This window comes from Drosophila teissieri, chromosome 3R, assembly GCF_016746235.2.
Source record: "Drosophila teissieri strain GT53w chromosome 3R, Prin_Dtei_1.1, whole genome shotgun sequence".
In the NCBI taxonomy this organism is placed as follows: domain Eukaryota; kingdom Metazoa; phylum Arthropoda; class Insecta; order Diptera; family Drosophilidae; genus Drosophila; species Drosophila teissieri.
In genome coordinates, this window is record NC_053032.1 from 22,304,483 (window position 1) to 22,320,900 (window position 16,418).

The 16,418-nt window shown below is 44.3% G+C and overlaps 5 protein-coding genes across 6 annotated transcripts; all 5 read left to right on the forward strand.

The window, feature by feature from the left end:
• Positions 1 to 1,806: 1,806 nt before the first annotated feature.
• Positions 1,807 to 2,824, forward strand: LOC122621440 (probable palmitoyltransferase ZDHHC24). Its single transcript, XM_043799296.1, has one exon. The coding sequence runs from the start codon at positions 1,883 to 1,885 to the stop codon at positions 2,789 to 2,791; it is 909 nt and encodes a 302-aa protein (XP_043655231.1). The 5' UTR covers positions 1,807 to 1,882; the 3' UTR covers positions 2,792 to 2,824.
• A 59-nt stretch (positions 2,825 to 2,883) lies between these two features.
• Positions 2,884 to 3,883, forward strand: LOC122621330 (probable palmitoyltransferase ZDHHC24). The gene has a single exon (XM_043799164.1). It carries the CDS (start codon positions 2,956 to 2,958, stop codon positions 3,805 to 3,807), a length of 852 nt encoding a protein of 283 aa, XP_043655099.1. The 5' UTR covers positions 2,884 to 2,955; the 3' UTR covers positions 3,808 to 3,883.
• LOC122621331 (probable protein S-acyltransferase 16) lies at positions 3,843 to 4,914 on the forward strand. 2 transcript variants are annotated; one of them, XM_043799166.1, is made up of 2 exons: positions 3,843 to 4,561; positions 4,632 to 4,914. In XM_043799166.1, exons 1-2 carry the CDS (start codon positions 3,978 to 3,980, stop codon positions 4,753 to 4,755), a joined length of 708 nt encoding a protein of 235 aa, XP_043655101.1. In that variant the 5' UTR covers positions 3,843 to 3,977; the 3' UTR covers positions 4,756 to 4,914. The 2 variants fall into 2 exon arrangements, with proteins under 2 accessions (XP_043655101.1, XP_043655100.1); XM_043799165.1 differs by having other exon boundaries at positions 3,848 to 4,914.
• LOC122621332 (probable palmitoyltransferase ZDHHC24) lies at positions 4,785 to 6,026 on the forward strand. The gene is made up of 3 exons (XM_043799167.1): positions 4,785 to 5,750; positions 5,803 to 5,825; positions 5,888 to 6,026. The coding sequence occupies exon 1, from the start codon at positions 4,916 to 4,918 to the stop codon at positions 5,744 to 5,746; it is 831 nt and encodes a 276-aa protein (XP_043655102.1). The 5' UTR covers positions 4,785 to 4,915; the 3' UTR covers positions 5,747 to 5,750; positions 5,803 to 5,825; positions 5,888 to 6,026.
• Positions 5,642 to 6,810, forward strand: LOC122621329 (probable palmitoyltransferase ZDHHC24). The gene is made up of 2 exons (XM_043799163.1): positions 5,642 to 5,750; positions 5,803 to 6,810. The coding sequence occupies exon 2, from the start codon at positions 5,851 to 5,853 to the stop codon at positions 6,739 to 6,741; it is 891 nt and encodes a 296-aa protein (XP_043655098.1). The 5' UTR covers positions 5,642 to 5,750; positions 5,803 to 5,850; the 3' UTR covers positions 6,742 to 6,810.
• The last annotated feature ends 9,608 nt before the right edge of the window (positions 6,811 to 16,418 follow it).

Consider the following 16,418-nt stretch of genomic DNA (forward strand, 5'->3'; position numbering starts at 1 on the left):
AAGCAATTCTATACGCTTGTGACATTCGAAGTTGCTCAGATTTTATTTCCCTGTTAAAAATTGGAATCCTCCTTTGTAAGTTAATTCCTCTTAGTGTAAACAATGGTAGTAGTAGTATATAAGTACTTTCAATCATGTTAATTTTGGTTTCACTTGTACATACTTATATTACGTTATTTTGTTTTCCTATAAACAATTAATCGCCAAAGTCAGTAATTTACGAATGTTTAGGTATTACCCTGTACCACGCGGTATTTCCCTGTCGATGATATGTGGTTAGATCTTTCATCTCTTTGCTTTTGCCACTCCACTCTCGCAGGTGCTTTTTCCGGCTCGAGCCACGCACATATCTAATTTTACACATTTTCCAAACTCAATTACATTCCCAGAAGTCGCGCCGTGGGATGTGGCAGATATGGGATAATGGGGGATATATTTATGTGGGTTGCCCCTACCAGGTAATTGCTTGCAAATTACACAGTAATACTCCCCGACCTAACCCCCGGAAAATAAAAAGCGGGGGAGACAAAAAGTGCGAACTCCGAACTGCGAAAAACTTTCCGGCACAGCTGTCTGAATTTGAGAGTCTCCTCTCGTAATGAAATCAAACAAAGACACCGAGTGCGAGCTGACTGCCATGGGGGGCAAATCGTCTTAAATTAGCAGCAAAACTCGGCAATTATGCGAGAAGTTGGCCAAAAGCAGTTGCCAACTCCAAGAGTTTTTTTGTGTAGGTAGAGGTACAGAGTACACCCAGCAAATGCTAATGACTCGAAGTGCCCGCAGAAAGTCAAAGAAAGAGCTAAGCGAGAGTGGGTGAAAGTCAAGCCACAGGTTGACTGACAAACACATCGACGGCGCCGAGTGGCTGCCGGAAATGGCTGCGTCGAATGGCAGCACAAAATGGCTGTTTGTTTGCTTCCGGTCTAGGCCAAAGACGGCAAACACGTTTAGCCACGAAGTGAGGAGATTCCCGCCCCGTCGTCGTACATATTTTATGCAAACGAAAAGCAAACTGCCACTCTCTACTTTACTTCCAAAAAGAAAAGAAAACCCACCTCTATAGGTGTGCGGTACACTTCAGTGAACTTAAAATGAAAAACCGCGTCCTCACCGCCGTTCCACTTGGGCTGGCCGCATTCAAAATGCTTAGTTCATGTTAATAATTCATAAAAATTTATGCGAAATAGACAACACTCGCTGCTGCGGTCTAAACCTGGCCGACAGCTGCCATTTTGCGGTTGGTGGGCTGATGAAGTCGACTTTAGCCAGCTGTTTCCTACATGTATTTCATATGCATTCTCCGTTGTTTTTAGTCTGCTCTTTGTTTACATAACATACAGCTGCTGCAAAATACCATATTTTGCTCATGCTGATGCACTTGCTCACTCCATTGTTATTATTTTTTTTTCCTATTTATTTTCTGCATATAAGCTTGCATTTATAAGCAAGGTTTCGCCTTTGCTGCTGTGTGAATGAGGTAAAAATATGAGCAACTTTAAGTTTATTTTTTCATATAATCCATTAAAAACCTAATCCTCCGAAGTGCAGAATTTATTTAAAAGAGATTAAGTTAAAGCAACACTTAAGTAAAAATGTTCTTCCCCCACTTTTTTAAAATTTTGCCTCACAAGCCTCAAATGAAGCCAGCAATTATAAAACGTAATTTCGCATTAATCCGCTTAGAAAGGAAAAGAAATTGAAATTGAAAGCACCCACCAAAGTCCACATACAATGTCAGATTTTTCCAATTCACTGAGTGATGCGATTATGCCAGTTAGATAGACATATTTCCAAATCGTGGCAGCTCTGGTGCCCAAAGTCTATTAGGTTACAAACAATTTTTATTTGATAAATTTAACAATTTGTCTGTCATTGATAAATGCTTCGATTTCGAGTTACACTAAGATCTGCTTGCGCCTGGGCAAGAAGAATGTGTTTTCGAGCCGAGGAAGTGTTTCATCGCTACTTTCATCTGCATCGCCTCAAAGTTGTCGGTCTACTTCACCCTTTTTCGGTAATATTTTTACTTTGTCTGATTGGATCCATGTTTGTATACGAATTATGCTACGTTCTGCCGGCAATAACCGATCCCCATGGGATATGGCACAAATTAAGCTGGTTTATGGGAATTTACACAGTGCTTAATATCTTGGGCAACTGGTGCCTGGGCTTTATGAGCAATACTTCAGTTGGGGCCTTGCTTCTGGAGAGACAGCATCCTGTGGTGGATGAGGCTCACCTGTGGCACTACTGCACCACCTGCCAAAAGTTGGTGCCACCGAGGTCCTGGCACTGCAGATTGTGCAACATCTGCATTCTGAAGCGCGATCACCACTGCACCTTCTTCGCAAACTGCATTGGCCATAAGAATCAGAGGTATTTCCTCGCCTTCTTGTTTCACCTGAGTTTTGGCAGCGGACAGGCGCTCGTCTACAATGGCATTTTGAACTGGCAAAACCAAGCCTTTATGGTCTCCGATCCACTGTTGCTAATATCCCGAGATCAAACAAAAGATGATGATTTCAACTGGAAGTACACCATCGCCAGCCTCTTCAAACTGAATTTGTTTCTTTTTGTGGTGCCCGTCGCTATGTTCGTCTTTCAAATGGTAATGGTCCATCGCAACAGTACTTGCTACATGATACTCGATCGCAGCTATGATGTTGGTTGGAGGAGAAATATCGAAATGGTGCTGGGAAAACGGCGTTTCTGGATTTTTTTCTCGCCAACGATCGCCAGTCCTCTTCCTACCGATGGCACACAGTGGCGCCAAAATCAGATAGTGTAAATTGTTCTTATAACAACTGTGTACGTGTATAAAAGAAAGCTAATAAATTCGAAATATCTTATACAAAATATACAGTCGGGTTGGCCTTTCTTCTTGTGTGACATGTATATTTCTATTTAGTTTTGCAATCATTCCTAACAACATACGTTTTCAAAATCCTAAAAATGTGCTACGTAAACCGTGTTTGTCAATATTTTGCCAATCGCTGCCCGAAGAGATTTGTGCAGATAGTCCACCCTCTTGCGGCAATCTTTGTCTTCAGCTGCACTGCGTTCTTCTTCTCCCTGCAGATGTTTTACATTGCGCCCAAAGTGTTTGGCGATTTAACCTACAAGCTCTACTGGATATTATTCACCTTCATAACGCACAACATCCTGGGCAACATGATGGCCTGCTATGTGACCAGCTCGTCGGTGAACACATTGTCCAAGGATTCCCGATCCCCAGCTCCAGAGGAGGAGCACCTGTGGCACAAGTGCGAAGTCTGTAAGCAATTGAGCCCGCCACGATCGTGGCACTGTGTTCTGTGCAACACCTGCACTTTGAGGCGCGACCACCACTGCATATTCGTTGGCAACTGTATTGGACACAATAATCAGCGATATTTCTTCTGGTTCACATTTTATTCAACGCTCGGCCTACTCATAAGCTTTGCTACCCTTTGTATGTATGTGCTGCAGAATGGCGGTCACTTCAAGAGGCTCTCGTTTTTGATTGTGGACTTAATAAGTCAGATCTTTTCCCAACAGTATAGTGGCAATAATTTTGAGACCCTAGCCCTCCTCCTTAATATAAGCACCAGCTATATGCCTGGCTTTATGTTGGCATATCAAATGCAGATTTTAAGCCAAAACTCGTCGTACTACAAAATCTTCGATTGCACCTACGATCTGGGTTTCCGTAAGAACTGCCAGTCTATCATGGGCCAACGAGGACTCTGGACTTTTGTATCGCCCTTGTTGAAGAGTCCTTTGCCTCACGACGGTGCACGTTGGCAGATGAAGAAGTCGCACTAAATTAACAGATGCCTCACAATAAATTGTAACTTATTATTAAAGATAGGAAACATTTTCCTAGCTGTGTACATTTTAACAAGCCAATCGTAACTTATTTTCAACTTATGTCAAGCTCTGTGTCGTTTTTGTATCCTAAATCCTACAATCAAACCTGAACTGACATCCAAACCATGTGTATCGTAAATGATTGGTGCCGCGAATATGCCAATCTGTATCCCAAGAAGGCCGTGAGCATAGGACATCCTGTGTCGGTGATTTTTTTACTGGTGGGCACGGCTTTTTTCTTCACGCTGCAGGTCTTTTATGTGGCGCCCGATGTTCACGATGGTTTTATGTACAAGTTCTATGTGATATCTGCGATTTTTACCACATACAATATTCTGGCCAACTTGCTGGCCTGCCACCGCACAAGCTCGGCAGTGAAAAGTCTGCCCAAGGAGCGGCAAGTTCCGGAACCGGGAAAGGAGCACCTGTGGCACTATTGCGATATCTGCCACAAACTGATGCCACCCAGATCCTGGCACTGTGCACTGTGCAAGTGCTGCATTCTGAAGCGCGACCACCACTGCATTTTTGCAGCCACTTGCATTGGACACAATAATCACAGATATTTCTTCTGGTTTACGTTCTATTTGGCATTTGGAATTTTCATAAGCATGCTCACCCTATTTTGTGATTTGGCTAGGAGCGTTTATCTTTTGCACAGAATGAAGTCTGGTTTCGGTAATACAGTAATCACGTTGAGTTACCTGCGGTACGTGTTCTTGATTCTCAATATATTTGCACTCGGATTTCCTGCCCTCATGTTGCGCTTTCAAGTGCAGATCCTTAAGTTCAATTCAACCTACTATCAAATTTCCAGTCGCCTTCATGATCTGGGCTTCCGAAAGAACTGCCAACTTATTATGGGTCAGCGGGGACTCTGGACTTTTATATCTCCCTCGCTGAAGAGTCCTTTGCTGCACGACGGAACCCACTGGCAAAATAAGCAATGCTTCTAAATTAAGAAATATATGTGTATCGAAAATTTGTACGTTAAGCTTAACTCGTCATCATCACCAAACACAAAAGTATACTGTAAAACTCTATACAATTTTCCAAGCAAAATATGTGTTTCATATGGACCTGCACCAGATACTTGGCTCGGAGAAACCCGAAGGTTTGCGTGAGAATTTCCCATCCGCTTGCAGTACTTTTCGTCATCTTGACCACCTTCTTTTTTGTGGGGCTGCAAATGTTTTACGTGGTGCCGCAATTGTTTGATGTCGGAGGAATGATGTACAAGCTCGGCTGGCTACTGGCCATCTTTATAATGTACAATATCTTTGGCAATATGCTGGCCTGTCATGTTACAAACACTTCGGTGGAGAGTCTGCCAAAGGATCGGCAAGTTGCGGCACCGGAAGAGGAGCACCTGTGGCACTACTGCGATATTTGCGAGAAGCTAATGCCTCCCAGATCCTGGCACTGTATCCTGTGCAAGTGCTGCATTCTGAAGCGCGACCACCACTGCATTTTCGCAGCCACTTGCATTGGACACAAAAATCAGAGATACTTTTTCTGGTGCACTTTCTTTATGGCATTGGGAACTGGCGTTGCATGGGCAACCCATACTATTGCTTCCCTGAAGTATTTCATATATTCGAATCTACATTCGCACAACTTACCTCCGTTTTGGCTTGTCTTTACCCTAATGCTCAATACTTACGCTCTTGCAGCCCCTGTATCTTTGGTGATTATGCAATTATCGGAACTTGGACATAATGGCGCTTTGTACGACTTCAACAGTGATATCTACGATATGGGCTTATGGGAGAATTTCAAAATGATTGTGGGCGAAAAAGTCTTGTGGACCTTCCTCTCACCCACCGTTAAGAGTCCTTTGCCCCACGATGGTACCCAGTGGAAGATAAAAAAGGCTGACATCAGCGAGTATTGAAAAGGTTTGGAAGAACCTACTTACCATTCATATTACCTTTTATATTCTAATCATAGTGTTCGGCACCATGCACTTAAATGTAAGTTCTTTCGTATTTTCGATTAATGAATATTATACATCTTCGGGGCATTATGGAATCAGTGGATCAAGTGGAGACCATCAGCCTCCCAAGACGTGTTGTTAAGAGCATAAAATCGTGGCCAGATATCTTGGGCGTTTCACTAAATGTCTGCATTATCCTGTTCTTCTACTTCTTCGACGTTTTCTACGTAATGCCACAGTTTTTGGGATACTTTGGACAGGCGCTTCATTTTTTGCTGACCACTTGGATTGTCTACAATATTCTGGGAAACCTATGGCTGTGCACCAAGACATTGAGCACTGTGGACTCCCTGCCGCCGGAAGTGCAGCAGCCGCTGGAAGGTGAGGAGCACCTGTGGCACTTTTGCAACATATGCCAAAGGACTGTGCCGCCAAGGTCCTGGCACTGCGAGACGTGCAACGCGTGCATTTTGAAACGCGATCATCACTGCAATTTTGTGGGCAACTGCGTGGGGCACAATAATCAGCGATACTTCATATGGTTCTCATTTCACGCGGCCATCGGTAGCGGAGTGGCCTTATTTGAGAACGTCTTGTTGGCCCATAAGCATGGTATTGGATTTTTCGATATTTTCACCGTCAATTTGATTATTTTTAATGCGTTTATGAATCCTGGTGCATTGGACTTAGTGGTTTTCTATCGAATTATCAGTGTCTTAGGTGTCAACCTATTCGCCGTTCTGTTTCCAGCAGCTCTGTTCTGCTCTCAAGTGGTGACTGTTCGCAATAACTCGGTAATGAACAATTATTGTGATCGAACCTATGATCTTGGAATCAGGAATAACTTGACTCTGATCCTCGGAAGTCGTCGACTGTGGACTTGCCTATCGCCAAATATCAAAAGTCCACTGCCCCACAATGGCACCCAATGGAAATCGAAACGTGCCGTCTAGTCCCAAATTCGATATCATCTATCCATTCTTGTCCACTGAGATTATAATGTATTATACCATGCCACGCAATCGTGTCTTTCACTTCATTTAATTTTGCTAATTGCCATGGAAAAACCAGTGGGAGACTGGTGGTTGTGGACAGGAGTCTGCCACGTGTCCTAGTTCATCTGATGCCATCTGTAGGGCTTAGCAAAAGTTATTTTTGGCAGATTTTCCAGGAATATTCTGAGTAATGATTCCTGGCATTTGGCATAAGGTAGTATTTGTGGCGAATAAGGAATGTAATGGACTATAAATAATGTAAAATGTAGAAAACTGAATGCAGACAAAACACAATTTGAAAACCAGATAGGAGTCCTTAAACTCTCCGCATTTGCATAAATCTTTGCCCACGAAAATCGCTGAGGAGTACATCCTGCCCACCGAAATCAAGCTCAAATCTGTCCATGGCTTGTGACACCTTCTGCCGCAAGTCGAAAACACTTGTCAAGTGTCGGAAAAAGCTGAAATCCGTTTTGAAAAATGAAAGCGGCTAGAACAACAGCACCGCTATAGACAATTCAAGGGGAGCCCAGGGGGGCTGTGGAAATCGAGGGAGAATTAATGACGGCGCATGCCAGTGACAAGCCCCAAAACATGGAATCAAAGTCCATGAGTGGGCGTTTCCGTGTTTCGGTGCATGAAAAATGTTCGAGGTGCGAAATCTGCTGCGAGGTCTAAACAACATAATTGCCAAATAAAAAAGTCGCCGCCGGCTCAAACCGCCTGACCATTAATCAAAACTGGCTGAAAAATGAGCAAAACCATTTGAGAGGAGCCATGGAGCCCAGATGCCTTCGGCCTTAAGCGGCAATGTCCGCCCGGTCCACTGAGAAATGGCATTGTCAACACTTTTTGGACCAATCGGAAGGGGCGGGGCGGGGATTCTCCGTCAGCGACATTTGTTCCGGCAATCGCTTATTGCGACGGTCATATCTAAGTTCCCGATTCCGAATCTCATTGCGCCGTCGCCTCCTCCGGACAACAGATGTCTGATGACCTCTGATTCCTGATTGCAGCGCACCCAATTGGGTGACTTCCTCCGAAAAAAGAAAAAAAGCGGGCAAAAGTGGAGGAGCAAAATAACAGCTGATACGTGTGCCTGGCCTTAAAGATGTAACCAAGACCGCAAAGCAGTTTACCACACCACTCGGCAGTCCAGTAATCATACGCCGCATTTGCCTTCCCCCCGAGAGTGGGAATTTCATGAGAGGAGCCTGTCCTGGCATCTGTTGTGGATATTTGAATGTGCCATCAAGGAGGTCCATGGAGTACGTTGGCATGCCAGCGGGCGGAATGGGTTCAGATATTCGATGTGGGTTTGAGGAACTTTAACTGCGGGCCCAGCTCCAATGGAGACATGGAACTAAGTCCTTTGGTCCCCTCACACACAGATAGCAACCACTGCCAGGAGCCGAGAGCCGGGTTTGCTAACTGGTTGGCCAACTGTATCTGTCTCTCAACCCAAATGTTAAAACTCAGCATCGTCCTGTGTGCAGGACTAGAATTTACCGCTAGGCATTTGCCAACAACGTGCGAGTGCTCAAAGGACAAAGGGGTTTTTGTTTTTAGGGCAGGGGTAAGAGGAGCTGCACTGACACAGGATCATGGGGGTCATTGTAATCATAACGGCGGCTCTCCTCGCAAAAGGAAAACTTGCAATGCTCGCTAAAGAGGCGCCAAATTAGTCATAGTCCTGCTGGCTTAAATACACGCTGTATCAGCAATTCTAAACAATTTCATATGGAAATTAAATCATTTCAGCCCTGACCAGTAGCAATTTTAATCCCAAATTCCCAGATTTTTTGGCAATCTAACGAAAGCAATCGAGTGAAGCGGTTTTTTCTGCAGATTTTCACACAGCATCATCTCTGCTCGCTGAGCAGCTGACTGCGCTGCTGCTGCTCTGCCATGGATCTGATTTTTCTCTGCTAGTCTGCTGCTTTTCCACTGCTTTTCCTCTGCTTTTCCTCTGCTTTTGCCATGCTTTTCCGCTGCCTTTGGATGATGGACAAATGGCATTGCCAAGTGAGCAACTAAGCAGCGACAGTTTTTATGATTTTTCGGTTGCGGCGCGTTTTCCTTTTGTTTGCTTGGCAATTATTTCCCCTGACGGGAAAAGTGGACTCTAATGTTACTATAGCCATCTCTTTCGCTGCTGCCTTTTATGTTAACTCACCCCAATTTTCCGCAGTGCCACAATTGTCGCATTCTTTGTTATTTTCTGGACGGGGGCATACGAATGAGTTTGTCATATTTTCTTTGAAATTCGAGAACTCCTTTGGTGGCATTCTCGACATTTGCATACATTTCATGTGGCTTGCACTTAGTTTCATGTACATGCATATATGTTTCACTGTTTCTCGGGATCTTTGGGTCTTTGGGTAATTTCATTTGCACGAAGTGCCTCACCTCTTGCCATTCAGTATTTCTTGCCTTTATTTGCATTTTCCTGTACCGTGACCCCTTGATATTATTCCTACCACCCATTTATTTGCTTGGCACTTCACACGATGCCACTTTCCCATTTCGCATTTTCCACATCGCACTTTCCACCACCCCCTCGCACGTACGCACATTCAGTTTCCCACCCCCCTTGTAGCTCCTCTTTGCGGTCATTTAACTGATGTTTCTATCTCGTCCAGACTTCCTTTGTCTCCGTCTCGCTCACACCATCGCGCCATCTCGCTCGCTCTCGGCCTGCGGCCTTTTCCGGGCAGCAAACGGCAAATGCTGAAATCGTGCGAAAAATTAAATAAATGACCAGCTCTCGATTTGCCCATTCCCATTGCCATTCCCATTTGGATCGGGTTCGCCTTTATTTCCATCTTATTTATGGCTTTAATGTGCTATAATTCTGCATTGATTTCCATTTACCTTTGAAATTTATAGCCCAAGGGCACCTGAGCAGCGTTAGCCGCTTGAATATTTGATATTTCCTTTAAGGACGCTATCAATCGAAGCTTGGCCCCATTTCATTTATGACTTTATTGGGTAACTTCCGAGATACGCTGAATAATGAAATGCATTTGGCTTATTTAAGGTGAAAGGTAGCAGAAATTCGATAGTTTTGGACTTTTCCAAGTATATGGTAGCCCTTTCCTTAGCCCCTTTTGCACTTTGCACTTTTCAAGCATCTCGTTTTGCATTCAGCAGCAAATTGGCCAACAGCCTGGCTGCTTGTAGTCCGAAATTGCCTTTCATAGCGTCAATTCCATCAGCAATTTCCGCGCCAATTAAAAAATTGTTGCAACTGCCCGTTTTCGTTTTCTGGCCCTTGGCATTATTCGCCACTTTTCCATGCCGAGCACGCACTGAATTGGGCGGGGAAATGGTGGGAAAATTCCAGAAGGGTGTGTGGAAAATGCGTGGAGGGGGTGGTGGTGGAGGAGGGGGTGTATTTTCAAGCGAGGAATTGCGAATGAGCTTCATCGGGATCGCCATTCTTTCTTTTTGTTGTTCATCATAAATAAATACTGTTAATTTTTCAATTGTTCGCTTGGGCGCTTAACGCCCTCCGCTTTCCCTCCCCCCTCGCTTTTCCGCCCCTCACCTACGAAAGCGTGGCACGTGCAATGCCATGCATTTGCTCCCGGAAAATTCTGCCTGGAAAATCCGATTCACCATATGCCGGAGTCAGAATATGTGCTGTCCGGAAGTTTTGGCTACGTGGCGACGAAGATTGACAGACGAGACAATCACTACACTAAAATAACTCTGCTGAATATTGGATAAATGTTTATTTTGTCACAGTGGCAAAACCAAATAATACTAATGATAAATTATTACATTGTCTTAGATGTTTTCTATGCAATTAAAGCAAGGTTCTATCCGAAATATGTTAGGAATACAGTTTCTTTTGATAAATGCTAAATATAGCTTGAAAGTTAAAAATAACTTTCTAAAATTACAGCGCTACAATTCGTGCTGTGTACGAGCAATAAAGTTGACAGTTTTCCATCAGACGGCGACGTGACAGCCGCTTGGAGGAGGAACAGAGCCGAAGGCCAAGGATCGAGGAGCCCGAATTGCGGAGCAGGACGGCGGAAGAAGTCCTGGAGGGCACGTGGTGTTGTCTGGACGACGGAAAAGTTGGAACCGGCGTCGCAACCGGATATAAAACAGTTTTGGCTGTTTGCTGGAATGTCCTGTCCTAATATGCAATATACAATATCCAAATATGCCACACACACACACCCACATATATATACACACACACACATGCCAGCAACAGCTGTCACACTGGGAGGTTGATCTCCTTCTCGCGCTTATCGCTGCAGAACGGAACTTGATGAGCAAAAGCCATTTTAATTTCAAACGCTCCCGCCTCGACTTAATATAAATCTGTCAGCCATGACAAGGCACATCTGTCAGCTCCCCCCACCGATTGGAATGCCTAATCGAAGTAAATTGAATCACATAAACGCGGCAATGCGCCCGAAGGATCTCGCAAACAGGGCAAAGAGCAGCGACCTTAGCGAGGTCCTTGTGCCAACGGGAAGTGAAAGCTGTTCGAGTGAAAGCGAATCAGCCTTTGGCTAAAGTAACACGCTGAAAAGGATGAAAGGTTGGGGGCTAATATGGAAAATATTGAGGAAACTCAAGCCATAACTGAGAACTCAAGAATTCACTTAATTCATGCAGCTTAAAACTCACCGTAATAAGTTTATACGGAACAGCTTGCTGCTTCATTATTTTTTTAAATATATCCTCATATATTTCGGTAATAATTAAGATATTCTTTCATAAGTTGTAGGCTGAATTTTTAAGCACATAGTACGCAGCAGACATTTTCCTCTTAGCATTTATTTAAAGCCCAATAAAGGATTTTCCGCCATTAAGCTTCAAGAAGCTTAACTGTTCGCTGCACACATGTACATATGCGTACAATTGCATTACAGAAATAAATCAAAGGGCCTTAAAATATATCCAATCAATAGTCGGTTGTAACTCACACCAATAAATGCGAAAAACCATTTAAATAATTTCGCACTCGTGCCGGTAATCCGCAAATGAAAATTAGCCTTGGCCAAAAATAAAAAAGGGAAACTATTTGCATATTAAACAAATAAAATTATCAAATGAAATAATCGGAATGCAAATAACCAAACAATTTTTGGTTGAAATATTGGTCGTTTCGTTTCATTGTTTTATGTTCGCACTTTATTTTGCAGTCATTTCGGGATGGAGGGGTAATTAATTAGTTCGCAAATCCCTTTGACCTTTTGGCGGAGGTCGTGTCTTGAGTTGAAACTTCCGTCTCCCCTCGTTTTTCCAACCCCCATACAAACACCCAGCCACACACTCGAACAAAATGTATCTGCTTGCCAAGAGGTGGGGAAATTAATTTACGAGGTGAAACTTATTTGCGAAACCCTTTTTGCGCTCTAACGGTTCAGTGGGGTGGGTGGTGGGTGGTGGCGGCAGTCCATTGAAGCGTTTAAATTGCTGTCAACAAAAGGCAAACAAATAAATAAAAGCCAACAGCCGAGGGCTGCGTGGGCGGTGGGCGGTGCTACGTGGACTGCAAAGTGACAAAGTGGGCGGACCGCACGACAAATATGTCTACAAATGGACGACAACCAAGGGGCAGGGACATGGCTTTGGGGGAAGGGAGATCTGGCCAAAATTAACGGATTGGGGAGCATCTGAAAGGAAGACCCTTAAATGACCCAAAACAGCCAAGGAGAAACGTGCGCCAAGTGAAATGATTAACACATTCTGTAAACCTGAGGGGCACACACAGAACAAAACTTTTTACAGTACCCCAAAAACTGACTGTTAATAATAATAGTTAAAATAATAATCAAAATTTTATGTGATAGAAATAAAGATGCTTACAGTTTGTGCGTACTGTTTTCTTACTGTGTAGAATACCGCACTGCAGGAATGCTGATAACTAGGATCTCTTGAGTGTCGGAGTGGCTGAGCAGCTTTAGATAACACGCAGAAAACGCAAGCTACTAACCGCAGATAGCGACAGGCTTTAATTACAAGCTAGTTGGGGGAAATGGGAAATTCCGCCCACCCAAGGTCACTGGGAAATCTGTGAGCAGCATCAATCGAGCAGCGCTGAGTGCGCCCAGCTTCATCCGTCCGACAAACATGACAGGCACTCAAATGGCATATAAGCAGGGAAGGACTCCAAGGATGCGAGAAACGGAAGTGGGGCAGGATTGGAAAACGCACGGAGGACACGCAAGGAAATGGTACCAAAGGTTGCCAAAGACGAAGGAATGAAACGAATATATGCATCGCCAGACTTTCGCATGCGGAAATACTCTTTCTGATTATCCATATTATATCAATATAATTATCATATGATGATAATGATTGTTAATGAACCAAAGAGGGAAAAAAGTCTACAGCTTTTTACCAATCAAGGACAGGCAAATTCTTTATACAGTAAGCAGCCCAATTTCATCCCAAAGTGGAAGAACTCTTGCACTTAATCGTCTTGAAATTCTCCCAGCACGAAAATGGCAAACATGTGGCAAGGCCATCGCAGGTGGGCGGCGGGTGTGCCTTCTTTTTTATGGGTTTTCGGCCAAGGACTCTGCAATCGAGTTAACCGACGACTATAAATAGACGAGCATGGGGCAAGCATGCAAATGGGCAACGAAAAAAAATGGCAAGCGCTAAAAGCGGAATCCACTCATCAATAATGCATTCCGCATTGAATCAGATACAACAGCAGATTGAGATACAAAGGCAGATGGAGATTGGATACTGGAGATGGCGATGGGCAACGGAGAGTTGACATTGATATGTCAACTAATCCGGCAGCACTTTCGTTTGGCGACCTGAGGTCACCTCTTCGCCCCTCACCCCTCCCCCGCTGAGCTGGGTCCAATTGCCCAGTTTTCTCTTGGCGCCGAGTGCCGGCAGGACATAATCGCTTGTTGATCCTTTATAAATACCGGGCGAGGACAGCAGCTGCCGCAACATCCTGCCCAAAAGTGAGTGACTACCGGACTGAGTGGCTGAGTGTTTGAGTGTCGGCCCAGCGGGTGACATAATCAAATCAATAATTTATGAGTCCACTTCGCTGTAAGCGGATTTACATTGGCCAACACTTGGTCGAGCTCCCTGGGGGATCAGAAACTTTTTGGCCACTTGCCGCTGAAAGGGAATCGGCAACTGATATCAATTAGGTGGAAAGTGATAAGTTCGCCGCTTGTTTGTTTGTCTATTTGCCTAACTTTTGACTGGTCCTTGGGGATGGGCCACGACTACTACTTCGAAGGGCTGGTAATAATGGTGCGCACACTCTGTTCAACTGGAGATGATAGTACCAGGACACCAGACACCACCAGAAAAGGATAACAGAACCGGCGGCAAAGGCAAGCTGTTACCGTGAGGGGAAATAATTGCAAAACAAACAACAGAAATGCGGGATGAAAGCGAAAAATCATAAAAACCCTCGCTGCTTAGCTGCTCACTTGGCGATGCCATTTGTCCATCATCCAAAGGCAGAGGAAAAACTGCGGGAAAGCAGCGCTGTCGCCGAGCAGCAGCGGCGCAGTCAGCGTCGCAGCGAAAAATATCAAGAAAAGCCGCTCCACTCGATTGCTTTTGTTTGTCTGCCAAAGGAGTTGGGTATATATAAGTGGTATAGCGCTTAATATTGGCAATGTTTGGGGAAGTAATTCGAATTGCTAGCTTAACATGGCGAAGATATTATGCAGCATGCACCCTGTATGCCCATTATGCGATTTGACTAATTTGGCGCCCTTTCAGTGCACTTTTTGTGTCCTGTTCGGGAAAGTCTCAGCCGGAGGGCAGGGCCACCGTTATGATTACAATGACCTCCATGATCCCGACCAGCAGTCGCGTGTCATTCCAGTTCCTTTTTCATACCCCACTCCTAGGATCCCCTGTGTCCTTTGAACACTCGCACGTTGTTGGCAAATGCTTAGCGGTAAATTTTCGTCCTGCACACAGGACGAGGATGCGGTCGAGGGACAGCAGACTACTGGCTCCTGGCTCCTGGCAGTGGTTGCTATCTGTATGCGAGGACGCACTCACCTCCAACCATCCGAAACCAACCGCTCCTTTGGAGATAGGCCCGCAGTTTAAAGTTCCTCCAACCCACACCGATTCATACCACTGCCAGTACACTGATATGAAAACGTTTTCCATGGGCCCTGTGTTGATGGCACATTCAAATATCCACAACAGATGCCGTGACACATGCCTTCGCCTCCACATACCACCAAATTCGTAGTTTGGGGACAATGCGGCGTATGATTATTTGACTGCTAATGCGAGGGAAGTCGTCGCTTTTCGGCTGGTTTGTGGTCTTGCTTGGTTCTTTGTGTCCATCGTGTGGCAGCCACAGCTTTTTCGAAGCTCTCCCACCTTCAAGAATAAATGCTGGCCTGGCAAACGTAGGTAGAGTTGGCAGCAGCTGCTGATGTCCCTTTTTTCCCCATCGAACGGGCAACGGAAGTGGACCAATTGAGTGCGCTGCAATCAGAGTTTCGAGATTTGAGGAAAAATGGCAAAAGGGAGAAGCAAGAGGAAATCAAGTTAGTGAACAGCTTTGCTTAGATATCCGTCATCAACGAAACATGACGTATCACACTTTTGGTTCCGATTTATATAAACAAAACGTTAGGTTTAAAGAAATAAGAACTTGACGGCTCTTTAAAATCTAAACTACAAGTAAATCGCAGAGCACACAGATTTAATAACCACTCAGTTATTCTATGTAATCAACTAACTTATCTAAAGTGATCTGCCGCAAATGCCTGGGTAGACAATTGAATTCATCATACGCCACGTTGGCCGCAACTTTTTCGCACGGCTGCCGGAGGGGCATGCCACGTATGTGGGCCACAGCACACACACACAATGCATGCCACAAATACCAGCAGAATGTCTGAACATACAGTGAGCACATTTGATGAATAAAAATAAGATAAAACTTTCAAACCACATACATTTAAATATTTCAGATTGCAAAGAAAATCGAGTGCTTACTGTAAGTTGTAAGTTGGACATATTAAAAGCCGTTTTCATTGGCGAGTAACCACTGCCAATTCATACATGTACTATATATAGTTTTAGCGATTTATAGTTGAAAATATTTTGTCCTGCTCATTGAAATTCAAAAGGGATAAACTGCTGGCACCCCACCTCCCGCCACCTCCCCTATGTCCTGTGGCATAACTACAAATAGTTGGGTGAGTGGAAAGTAGCAGGAGCGACCAAGTCGCCGCGGGGCAAAGCAAATATACTACCAACAAATACCAGCCAGCAAAAGCCAACAGCCGACACTTGGCCAGGACTTAATACTGCTGCTGCACAGGGGGAAAAGTTTATTAGAAAAAAAGCAAGAAAAATGGTATTATTCAATACATAATAAATAATGAACTGCTAAAGTTAAAACAATGGCTGTACACATGCAAAATCGAAGTATGGTGTTTACTTTTAAAGAATTCAAAAGTTCAGAAATTATTGATAAAAGATTTCAATAGGACGAACTATGTAGATCCACTTGTAGTTCACAGTTTCACAATGTATCTTTTGGATACAAATGCATCTAAGCAGCACATAGGTATGCTTTGGGCATTTAACCACATAGCTTCCTTGTTTCGCTCAGTGCAACTACTCCTTTTGCTTCTGTTACTACT

Excerpts from the sequence above, each read along its gene's own strand:
- LOC122621440 (XM_043799296.1), top strand. The coding sequence starts at position 1,883 with ATGCTTCGATTTCGAGTTACACTAAGATCTGCTTGCGCCTGGGCAAGA.
- LOC122621330 (XM_043799164.1), top strand. The coding sequence starts at position 2,956 with ATGTGCTACGTAAACCGTGTTTGTCAATATTTTGCCAATCGCTGCCCG.
- LOC122621331 (XM_043799165.1), top strand. The coding sequence starts at position 3,978 with ATGTGTATCGTAAATGATTGGTGCCGCGAATATGCCAATCTGTATCCC.
- LOC122621332 (XM_043799167.1), top strand. The coding sequence starts at position 4,916 with ATGTGTTTCATATGGACCTGCACCAGATACTTGGCTCGGAGAAACCCG.
- LOC122621329 (XM_043799163.1), top strand. The coding sequence starts at position 5,851 with ATGAATATTATACATCTTCGGGGCATTATGGAATCAGTGGATCAAGTG.